The sequence below is a fragment of the Macrobrachium rosenbergii genome, chromosome 30 (assembly GCF_040412425.1).
Source record: "Macrobrachium rosenbergii isolate ZJJX-2024 chromosome 30, ASM4041242v1, whole genome shotgun sequence".
Lineage (NCBI taxonomy): Eukaryota > Metazoa > Arthropoda > Malacostraca > Decapoda > Palaemonidae > Macrobrachium > Macrobrachium rosenbergii.
Window position 1 is genome coordinate 13,721,001 of NC_089770.1, and position 12,500 is coordinate 13,733,500.

At 36.4% G+C, this 12,500-nt stretch overlaps 1 protein-coding gene across 1 annotated transcript in view; it reads left to right on the forward strand.

Moving 5' to 3' along the window:
- LOC136855056 (cysteine-rich protein 1-like) overlaps nt 1-10,073 on the forward strand; it is a 15,152-nt gene extending 5,079 nt beyond the window's left edge. Inside the window, exons 2-3 of the mRNA XM_067131823.1 lie at nt 8,166-8,318; nt 9,891-10,073. Of these exons, the coding sequence (XP_066987924.1) occupies nt 8,166-8,318; nt 9,891-9,934 (197 nt within the window). The 3' untranslated portion in view covers nt 9,935-10,073. The remainder of the gene's footprint in view (nt 1-8,165; nt 8,319-9,890) is intronic.
- The last annotated feature ends 2,427 nt before the right edge of the window (nt 10,074-12,500 follow it).

A 12,500-nucleotide genomic window follows, 5' to 3' on the forward strand; every position in this document is an offset into this window, starting at 1 on the left:
GGAATAGAACAGACAAGCATTAGGACCCCACTATTATTCAACATATTCCCAGCATTCAACATTCTACAAACTTTTTCATGACTGTGTGACTTATTTAAACAACACTATCACAATAATCAGTTCGGTTTATACAGACCTCAATCTAATAAACTACTTTTTTTTGAGATAAGATTAGGAGGCTTATCTGAATTCCAATCACTCATAATTATCAGAGAGTTCATACGTCGTGAGGTACTTTTTCGAAACGGATATTACTGATAAATAACGGCTGATCAATAGCCAGTCTTATCAAGTTTGACATCGACTGCATAAATCATACTGAGAAGGGACTTATGTGTCAATCAATGTCATGCATATTTATACATTCATTTATTTATTCCACCAGGAAGGTGTCCACTGTCTCAAAATGTTTGTACTTGTACACATATGCCTTTGTGATAATAAAAAAGTTACGAGCATAAAAGATAAAAATAACTTGAAAAACTACTGTGAATAATGTTTGCAAAGCTGACAAAATCAACCCGACCCAAATGATAAGAAAACCAAAAAATAAACCTTGACAACGGACAAGCTGACATTAGGGCGTTATAGAATTTCCGTTTGGCGAGATAACGCCGGCATGTACGTCATACCTGTTTATAACCCGTCAATAAACAGGCTGTTATTACTCTAACAACTTGCCATAAATCAAATACGTTCTCTTTTCGAATTTTCATTACCTTATGAGTTGTTCTCATGTTCTCTCAAACTGAGGCAAAGAACACGACTGAACGGATTTTGTTATGGATAAAACCCGGGACAGAACTTTTGCAACATATAAAGATCATGAGTAAATGGTCTTTCTATTAAGTAGGGGTCATAAGGAAATAGATTTTATGATAAGTTGAGCCCATGCGCGGACAGATTTTCAGATAGACAAGGACTAAGAGAAAATCTCCTTAGTAAACAAAGACTATGAAAACAATGGGTAAGACCTTGAGTAAACATTCTTTCCACTGGGTAACTAGAGTACACATTCTTTCCAATAGGTAAGACCAGAGTAAACATTCTTTCCACTGGGTAAGACTGAACATTCTTTCCACTGGGTAACTAGAGTAAATATTCTTTCCAATAGGTAAGACCAGAGTAAACATTCTTTCCCCTGGGTAAGACTAGAGTAAGCATTCTTTCCACTGGGTAAGACTAGAGTAAACATTCTTTCCACTGGGTAACTAGAGTAAGCATTCTTTCCAATAGGTAAGACCAGAGTAAACATTCTTTCCACTTTCAAAAGGGTAAGACTAGAGTAAACATTCTTTCCACTAAGTAAGACTAGAGTAAACATTCTTTCCACTAAGTAAGACTAAACATTCTTTCCACTAAGTAAGACTAGAGTAAACATTCTTTCCACTGGGAAAGACTAGAGTAAACATTCTTTCCGCTGGGTAAGAATAGAGTAAACATTCTTTCCACTGGGTAAGACTAGAGTAAACATTCTTTCCACTGGGAAAGACTAGAGTAAACACACTTTCCACTGGGTAAGAATAGAGTAAATATTCTTTCCACTGGGTAAGACTAGAGTAAACACACTTTCCGCCACGTAAGACCACGAGTAAACATTCTTTCCTATGGGTAAGACCACGAATAAGTAGCCTTTTTAATAGTTCACTACAATAAAGAGACACATTTTCTGAAAGCAAAGACCATGATAAATAGGCTTTCCAGTTGTTAATGGCAATGAAGAGTAAGACCACTCTCCAATAGTCAAAGACCATTTGCAAACAGATTTTCCAGTCTTCCTACGGCTGGTCGTGTTACAGTTTTTAGTTTTGTTGTTGTTACAGGAATTTCTGTAGCTGTTACAGATTGTAGCGGTTGTTAGGCATATTATGTAGATTTTAAGGCTCCTGAACAGTTTATTTGCACGTGCCTTTTGTTAGTCATATGTGTAGTTTGTTACAAACATGTATGTACTTCCTATTATATGTGTAGTTATTACAGGGAAGTGGGTAAGTAATATAAACATTCCTGTAGTTGTTACAGCTGAGCGACAGATGGCTTCTCATGTGTATGAAAGGGATAGTCATGTATTTAGTTACAAGTGTGAAGTTATTTTTAATATGCATAATCATCACAGGCACGCGTACAAAAAAAAATCCTACTGAAAACATGTGTACAAATGTGATGGCAATTAGTTTGTCTGACAACCTTGAGGGCATTTGTCACAGGTATGCCTGAATTTGTGGATTGGGATTTGAAAATGTGGTGATGAACTAATGGATTTTTAAATTACGTATCTGCCCTTATATATAATGATCCCAAAAGCTGTCTCCAATCACGAGAAATTTAAATTTACGTCTAGTTGAGAATGAATGCTTTGGCACACACAAAATACATACATACATACATATATATATATATATATATATATATATATATATATATATATATATATATATATATATCTATATATATATATATATATATATATATATATATATATATATATATATATATATATATATATATATATACATATACCACTAAAGTTTTTTCTCAAGTTAGCAAAGAACAGAAGAACCGACTGTAAAGTAGAACGTCCAAAACATTGGCCGCTTCATACAGAAGGCTCATCAGTAGGTCGTCGAACACACTGCAGGCTAATCACAATTATCTTGCACGAATCCTTGCTCTTTCCGGATGTTAAGGCCCTTAATTTTTCACTCTTATCAGTTCTTCTTACAATCCATACATCACACAAACAGTTCATCTCAATAGCTTAAACCTTTTTTTTCTATAATTTGGATTCATAATCCACACTTCACTTCCATAATGATGGGCTGGCTAAACAAAATCTTCATGCATTCCTAAAAGGTTCAAAGCTTCATGCCCGCAGCCATATTTTCATCCTTCCCTCTCCAACTCACATCTGTGCGAAACTATGTCATGTTCTTGTCTATGTGAGGCTTACCTGGGCTGGAATAATTATAAGTGAATGAGAGTTGGTTCCAGCTCCCTGCGTTTAGAAGTGACCTCACACTGACATCACTCGTGAATTTATTCATAGAGAGAGAGAGAGAGAGAGAGAGAGAGAGAGAGAGAGAGAGAGAGAGAGAGAGAGAGAGAGATAGCACCGTCCTGAGATACAACCAGTCCATTGCGAAGACCTTGAACTCTCGATTTAAGAAAAGCAGGATTGGGTAAGCCAAAGCCAATGCCAATGAAGGGATTCGGAGGGACGCTGATAAAAAGCTTGACAGGTCCAAATGGTAACGTAGGTGACAAGTCCCACCTCCGATTAGATAAAGAAGGATGCTTTTGGGTTCTCTCTCTCTCTCTCTCTCTCTCTCTCTCTCTCTCTCTCGCGCACGCGCGCAAATTCAGATATATATGCTAAATCGATACTATTTCAAAATCTCTATCTCACATGGATCTATTTGTACATAATTTCAATTTCTCTCTGTCTTTCTCATACATACACAAGCACAAAGGTATTTACGTATCAAGTCCCACTTTTATCTCTCTCTCTCTCACTCTCTTTTAACACGCACTTACCAACAGGCAGGCATACTAGGATAAATACCCCTCCTCCTCCTCTCCTCTCTCTCTCTCCTCTCTCTCTCTCTCTCTCTCTCTCTCTCTCTCACATTTTTACAAGCACATGCAAACTAATATATCTTTTGTCAACGTTAAACCTTTCCCCCTACCAAAGGCGGCTTTCCTGAAAAGCCACTTCTCTCCACAATACTAGCCGCTCCTTACACCTACACACACACACACACACACACACACACACACACACACACACACTGCGCCACTCACCTCCGTCTTGCATACTCTCTCTTTTCCTGGATGCTGAGGCCGCTCTTTCCAATACCCATTTCTAAGTCTTCCTTTCCTTCGTCCTCCCCGTATTCTACATGCTCTTTTCACAAGCCCATTACCCTCCACTCTTTCCACAGGACCGAACCATCTCCTAAACACCTTTCACTATCCATCTTGTCAATTACGTCAGCCATATTACCACTCCTATGCATAGCCGCAGTTCTTATCATTTCATTTCTTTTACCACAAATACTATATAAACAATTAGCTTCCATTCTCTCTCTCTCTCTCTCTCTCTCTCTCTATATATATATATATCCATGTGTGTATACATACATACATATATATATATATATATATATATATATATATATATATATATATATATATATATATATATATATATATATTATACAATATATATATATGTGTGCCAGTGCGTGTGTATGCAAAGAAATGTTCTGAGGTCAACATCCTGTGCCTTAAGTTAGTATGACGTCACCTACTGTAGGGGCGGGTCACTTGCATGCACGCACTTTCTATTCTGGGTTTCGTATCATTGCCACGTTTGTTTTTTTGTGTTTCAAAATAAATTTTCTATCTCGTATTTAAATGGACTGTTTACTGAATAGCATATATCTTTTATTTATTTACTGTTTATTGGTGTAAGACGTTATTTACGATATACTACATCTTATATATTATCTAAGATATAATATAAACCAGGTGAGGCGGAGAAATTAATGCCAGAACGTAGTTGCCAAATGGCACCATTTACACCTTATTATTCCGGGTGGATTTCCTTTGCTTGAATTGTTTATTCATATAGATATCCATGGGTCCTTTTTTATGATTTCACAATAGATTTCACTAGAAGTTCATTAGCGAATTAATTCGTTCTTTACAAATAGTCTAATTACGTTCGTAAGTCGAAACAGGAAACTGAAGGAAGATGCCCAAGAATACAATGAAAAAATGTAAAGAAGAAGAAGAGCTGTACACAACAACGGGACCACAACATCAACAAACCACTTAATTCTTAATCTAATACAGAATCAAGCAATCCGTCAGGCAGCCTGATCTGCGCCTAGTAAGGTCATGTGGTGCTGTGAGAGAGAGAGAGAGAGAGAGAGAGAGAGAGAGAGAGAGAGAGAGAGAGAGAGATCCTGGTTGGACAGATGGATTTGGTGGGCGAGGTACGAACGTGGGATGGGCGGAGGAGGGTTTAAGATTTTCTCTCTCTCTCTCTCTCTCTCTCTCTCTTTAACCTACGTGCCCCTCCCAGTGCCGTCATGTACCCACGTAATAATAATAATAATAATAATAATAATAATAATAATAATAATAATAATAGTTATTATTACTAGTATTATTATTAACGTCAATGAAGATTGTTTTAATTATAGATAATTTTGATTATTTATATACTGTATATGTATATACAGTATATAAAGATATATATATATATATATATATATATATATATATATATATATATATATATATATATATATATATATATATATATATATAAAATCTCTCCTTACCGTCAAGGCCCCTTTTTACCAAAACCTGTCCCAAACCATCTACCCAGCACCTTCCAGGCCTATTTCTCTTTATTTTCAACACTTCCGAATTCTCCACACTTTTCTCCACAAGACCAGACCACCTGAATGCAATCTGAACCATTTCTTCACCAGTGCAGTGCTAGCCCTGGCATCTCAACAGTTTTATTTTTATTTCCTCATTTCTGTGACTTACCCTCATCCTTTCATCATCTGATTCATTTGCGTAGAGCTGCCTAGACGATTCAGCCTTTATCTATTCATCTCACTAGTTTCCGCCAGCTGCAAATGTTAACACTCCTTCACCAGTCTCTGCAAGTCTCTTTACTATCACCAACTAACACTGCATCACAGGAAAACATCCACTCCTCCACACTCCATCGATGAATCGTTCTTACCCCATAACTTTACACTCATCTCTTTTGCCTTCTCCAATTACAATCACTGTCGCATACATAAAATGAATAAACAGGTTTTGTCTTGGATCAAATTTTATACTAAAAACTAAGTGTTCTCACTGTTCTGTCGATAGAAATAAGAAGGATTTTGTCTTGGATCAACCTTTACATCTAAATATGTTAACATGCTCTTCATACGGATCATGTATTCCTGAATACAGTTGTTCCAATTTACTTCCAAGCTGCTCACGCAGTTTTTTCCACATAAAAACACTCCATGTGTCACCTTCTTCCTTGTCCAGCGCCATTTTCCTGGATCCCAGGAGCAGAAATTAAAATTGTGCTTTTATAATTCTTACACTCTTTATCGCCTAACCCTCATGCGACAGAACAATTATCCAGGGTACAGCATAAGCCTGATATACCACTGTGTTAGGGGCCAACACGAACGTAAATATACTCATATCCTTAAAAAAAATTACAAGTGTCCAAATATGGATAACCTGCTTTCTAGCTTACACCTGCGTTGTGTTCAGGGTGAAACTTAACGAATTCTGAACACGTCGTTTGGGCCTAAGCTTCTCTGTAAAAAGCCTCAGAGCCCGAGGGCTTTATACGAAATCATAACGTATTCTCCGACTACCGAAGGCTTGTTTTGGCTTGCTCCCAAGTTGCTTCTTTATATGCGAGTATAAATACACACACATATAATTACAATCAAACAGAAGGAACAATTATACACTTTTGTTTTCATACAAATGCATACATATATATGCAGTACATATATATATATATATATAACATATATATATATATATATATATATATATATATATATATATATATATATATATATATAACATATATATATATATATATATATACATACATATATATATATATATATATATATATATATATATATATATATATATATATATATATATATATATATATATATATATATATATATATATATATATATATATATATATATATATATATATATATATATATATAGAGAGAGAGAGAGAGAGAGAGAGAGAGAGAGAGAGAGGGAACTCATATAGCTAAGGTTTTCTCGTAAACAAAAAAACGTTATTTATCTACGTGACTTTGCACACTTCAGTGCGAATCTAAAATCCACAATGTCATGCCCTTATTCATTCCTAGGAAGCAAAGCCACTCCTCCGGTGTAAGGAATGAAAGGAGAGGAATGAGTTACCTCACTGAATATCCTTCCCAAAAAAGGGTATGTCATACTTAAACATAAAGACTCTTTCTAAAGAGCTAATCCCACGCTCGATTGTCGGATCGACTTTGAAATGAAACTGCCAACTTTGTTCATTAACTGCCGAGTCGAACTTCCACAACTTTGGCTGTTCTATACCTATTATATATATATATATATATATATATATATATATATATATATATATATATATATATATAAATGGGAGAAATGAAGCCTAAGCAAGTAAAATTAAAAGCTAAAGAGTGGGTGCAGGTAGGGGCCGAAGCGACGCTGCGTACACCCTTTAGCAATGCCTACAGTGCTCCACGGGAGGTGCACTGACGGCACTCCCACCCACTCCCACTCCTTCCTCTCAAATTCAACACCCACATTACTTGCCTAACATGCACGAAAAATATTGTTTTATCAAACGCAAATAGACTCCATGATGGCGTCTGATTCATCAGCAAAATATTTCCTGCCTCGTCTATCTGGGAATATTAACTAAACATGACTCAACAAATACATCTGAGAGAGAGAGAGAGAGAGAGAGAGAGAGAGAGAGAGAGAGAGAGAGAGAGAGAGAGAGAGAGAGAGAGACTTACTTATCTGACATTATGACTGTTGATTGACTGATTATGAAATTTAGGTCTTGAAGACCAAGAGCCGGAACCAATCAGGATTATTCAGCGCCGTAACGAAGGTGAAACATATAAATTAACGATATGATTGATAATGAATAGGTGAATGACTGATTGATCTTATGAAATTTAGGCTCTCAAGCCAGGCACTGAGGCACTCTCAGCCATTCAGCTCTGAGACGGTGAAAAGAGAAGGGACCTTCAGTGGTTGGACAGCAAGATAGAGAGATCCAGAAAATAAATTAAATGAATTATATGGATTTAAAGGTTGAGCTGGGAGAAAAATCCCACAGTAGTACAGTACTTAGGAGTAATAGTCAGAGAGGGTGGACAGCAAGATTGGAGGAAGGAACCAGGAATGGAGTTAAAGGATAAAAAATGGGGGGCCGAGGGAACGCTACAAACACCCTTTAGTAATGCCTACGGTGCACCATGTGACTACCCTCCAATGGGGATTATAATTATGATTGGTGTTTTAATTTTGAGTATCCTTATTGTTATTTTTGTTGTTTTTCTCTTGCAGCCGAGCGGAAGTTCTCCCTGGGCAAGGACTGGCACGCTTTCTGCCTGAAATGCGAAAAGTGTAAGAAGACTCTGACCCCTGGGAGCCATTCGGAACATGACGGCAAACCTTACTGTACAACCCCTTGTTATGGGGCACTGTTTGGGCCTGGAGGTAAATCAAAAGACTTTTTATCTTTTTGATTTGTTTTTTTTTATTTTCGTTATCTTTTACACAGGAGTCATGTCGAAGTCGAATTTAGGATGAAATCAGCAGTAGCGTTGGGCTAAGTTTTTGAAAGACGTTTTCATAAGCTTTGCTTTTAAAAATTTTTGTCAAAATCAAGATTTTGTTTGTCGTTCAACATTTGCACTGGCTGAAGTCCTTCCATTTTTAGTTTTCTGTAAAAGAAAATTACTGAGACGGCTATTTGTCTGTCCGTCCGCACTTTTTCTGTCTGCCCTCAGATCTTAAAAACTACTGAGGCTAGAGGGCTGCAAAATGGTATGTTGATCATCCACCCCCCAATCATCAAACTTACCAAATTGCAACTCTCTAGCCTTTGTAGTTTTTATTTTGTTTAAGGTTAAAGTTAGTCATGATCGTGCGCCTGGCACCGCTATAGGTGCCAATTACACAGGCCACCACCGGGCCGTGGCTGAACGTCTCATGGGGCGTGGCTGCGAGTTTCATGGGCCGTGTCTGAGAGTTTCATACAGCATTATACGCTGTACAAAAAACGCGATTATTACTTTTTTTTATATAGTTAATTTTTTAATTTTGGTTAATTTTTTAATTTTGGTTGCTGGGTCATACCTTCAGCCCAATTTGACAGCGAATGCAAAAGTTGTTGAATTAAAATTCTTTCCACGTTTAGACGAAGTTCCACAAAGAAAGAACTTCTTCCTCACTGTCTCCTTTAAGAAATCAGGGCCGGAGGTGAACCCCACATTGCCAAAGCAGTTAAAGATATTGAAAGAACGTCACAACAAGTCACACTTTTTATAAGGTTCTTTGCAACATCAATTTCTTTTCTCTTGAGCTCTTCTTACCGCAGTTTCAAGCGTTGTTCCTTTTCTGAAGTATTTTGAAATGCTTTTGATTTACCCTTAAGGATTTAAGCAGTCCGATTTCCGCCAAAAGGTTTGACCGAAGACTCCATCTCAAAATGATTTTATCGGCTTAATCCGGCTTATTTTAGTTCCAAAAATATCACTTTATCATCTAATAGAATCCATCGATATGGCCTCAGTACATAAAACTACACTATTTATGATAAACAGTTTTAATTGTTATATTTTTCTTCATTTAGGCTATAGATGCATAGCGTCATATATTTTTATATTTGTGTAACTGGTTTAACTGTTCAGAAGTGATAATGTCCTCCATGTTGACAGCAAAATGATAGCTTATTTATTGTTCAGTTATTACAGTTATTACAGATGAGTGATATAGTTTTGACAGAATTCTTGTATGGGTGTCTGTGAGCCAGAAATCAGTGTCAGGTGTTACAATTTTTTAAAAGAAATTCTTATAATGACCCCATTACGTTATCAGAAGGTTCCTAATTGGTGTCCTTTGAGGCTATTATTACCCATTATTGAATGATACATGTTTCTAAGGCATGATTTTCACAATAAAGAAATGTCAAAATGTGCATAATAAATTTCCTTAGAAACTGTTCTGTGATGGAAATAGGTTAACCAACGTCAAATTGTAAATTTTCTGACTCTCTCTCATCCTCAGGTTACGGTCGTGGTGGAACGCAGAGCTTCAAGTACGACAACTAGTGGAGTGAGGTACAATAATCTACACAGTTTCAAGAATGATATAACTAAGGGACCTGGATAAACTTTGCTTTATGTCGTCCTTTTAGAGTTTAGTCCTTGTTGAAATAAAGAAAGATTTTTATTCTAATAAAGACCTTTATCCCTTGCTTTCATTATCCCTTGTTTGGTTTCTTATTTTCTGAGTCTTTTTGACTACCTTAGCTGTCCTACGTTTGTATTTTTGTTCCTCTTATTGTCCTCTCTTATTTTTCTGAGCCCCGAAATGAAATTTGATGTGCTCCTCATCTACTTCTTCGGCCTCTGTGCCTTTAACCCAACACATTTCCGCGCAACTGCCTCCATTCTCGTTCACTCCAGGAACGCCATACCTACCAACATTGATTTTAGTCTTTTCAGTACCTTTTTTCTGACCTCCATCTAGGGAAAAACCCTAGTCTTACTCTCTTTTACCCAAGTGTGTGTGTTTGGAAGTGCGTACGTATTCTATGAAAATGGATTATGAAAAGGTTTGCTCTGAAACAAATGAAACAGGAAACAGACGAAAGCCAAGAGTTTCAGATTTCAGAAGGGGTGAAGAACAACATCCAAACTATTACTCACGTTATTGCTGTTTTCCCTTAATGTTATTATACACAATGTGTGCATACTGGAACGAACCAAAAATAATACAAAAAAAGTTGAGCCAAAATTGCAAAAAACACTTAAATCCCGCTGAAGCAAATTCGTAAAAAAGATTCTCCTGTCGTGGAAGAAGAATGTCTTAGGCCTAAGCTGGGTTTGGGTTTTGATAAGGAGAGTCAACAAGGAAATTATTATTATTATTATTATTCAGGAGATGAGCCATATTCATATGGAACATGCCTGAAGGGGCCACTGCCTAGAAATTCTAGCTTCCACGAGCAGAGAATGACTCTTCGCAGGAACAGATGCTGCCCAGACAATTCAGTTACAACCCAAAACAGCACCCCAAGCGTCCTGTGGCCTTGTTCACAAGGCCTTTTTCTTTCGTGGGCAAACATTAGCAATATTTTGGTTAATTGATTCATGAGATTTAGACTGTCAAGCCAAGCACTGGGCCACTTTCGGCCATTCAGCGCTTTAGACGGTGAAAAGCGGGAGTTGAAGTGGTTGGACAGCGAGATAAAGAGGTTCAGAATGTCAAGGAGATTAAATACAAGGGTCAAAAGGTGGAACTGGGAGAAAACCCCGCAGTAACATTAAGAAGTTATAGTAGAGAGGTTGGACAGCAAGACTGAAGAGAGGAAGCGGGAATGGGGATAAATTAAAGGCTAAAAATTGGATGCAGCTAGGGGCCGAAGGAACAATGCAAACGCCCTTAGTAATGCCCACAGTGCACTACGTGAAGCACACACTGACGGCACTGTCCCCTACGAAGGCAACTATTTTGGTTTAATTTCCTTATATATATATATATATATATATATATATATATATATATATATATATATATATATATATATATATATATATATATATATATATAAACATGGTATTAAAACGTATTGGGGACTTAGCTCTTCGAAGTTTCGAAAACTTCAGTCAGAAATCCTATTAGAAACAATGCTGAAAGATCAGAAAATACTGAATAAAAATACAAACAATTACATATATAGAATTTTGGGACCAAAGATTTTGGGAAAGATAAAGATGGTTCAGACGGAATTTCGGAGAAGGTTGAGATATTAAGTGAAGAGTATTTTTGTTCAAAATAAGCCATAAAATGGCAGAATGAAGAGATGGAACACACGAACACACACACACACACACACACACAAACAAAGTGTTACCTCGTTGAAAAGAAGTTTTTTTTTTTAATGGGAACTGTTGCAGAATTCAAGGAACTGTTCACAGTGGCATGAAATAGTTTTCCAGAGAGATCCTTCAAATGAAGAATGGCAATCAGTGAACGCATTCTCTTTTATTGTTCATATTTTTGTAAAAGACTTCAACTGAACCAGGTTACCTTTCAAAGACAATATCTCTGAATTAAGCGGATTTCAGAGTCAAAGTTTTCTTTGCTATACTGCACTTGAGAAAATCGTAAATTTTAATTCCATTCATTATTTGTGAATGAAAGAGTACTATAAATAATTTGTGAATGAAAATACTACGTACACAGATTATTTATGAACGAATATAGTTCAGGAAGATCGCATATGAATGAAAGTTCACATTGGAATCTTGAATTTCAAGTTAATGGCCGCTGTAGGCTTGTTCCATATTAATAAGGGTTTACCTTCTGAATAATAATAATAATAATAATAATGAAGAAGATGATATTAATAATAAGTAGGTTACAGGCGTTCAGAAGAGCTGAGAACGAAAGTATCACATTAACATATAAGAAAAGTGACTGGAACAAAAACCTTTTCAACAAAAGTACTCGTGATCTAGATTGCTATATTAAGGAAAGCAGCTCCGGAAGTGCGACTTGTGTGGCTTTTGTACTGCACTGTGAAAGTTTGTCAATATTTGCTTTCTTTCCTTCAAGAAAATTATACGATTACTCCATGACTAAATGTATAAGTATGTGTGTGTGTGTGAG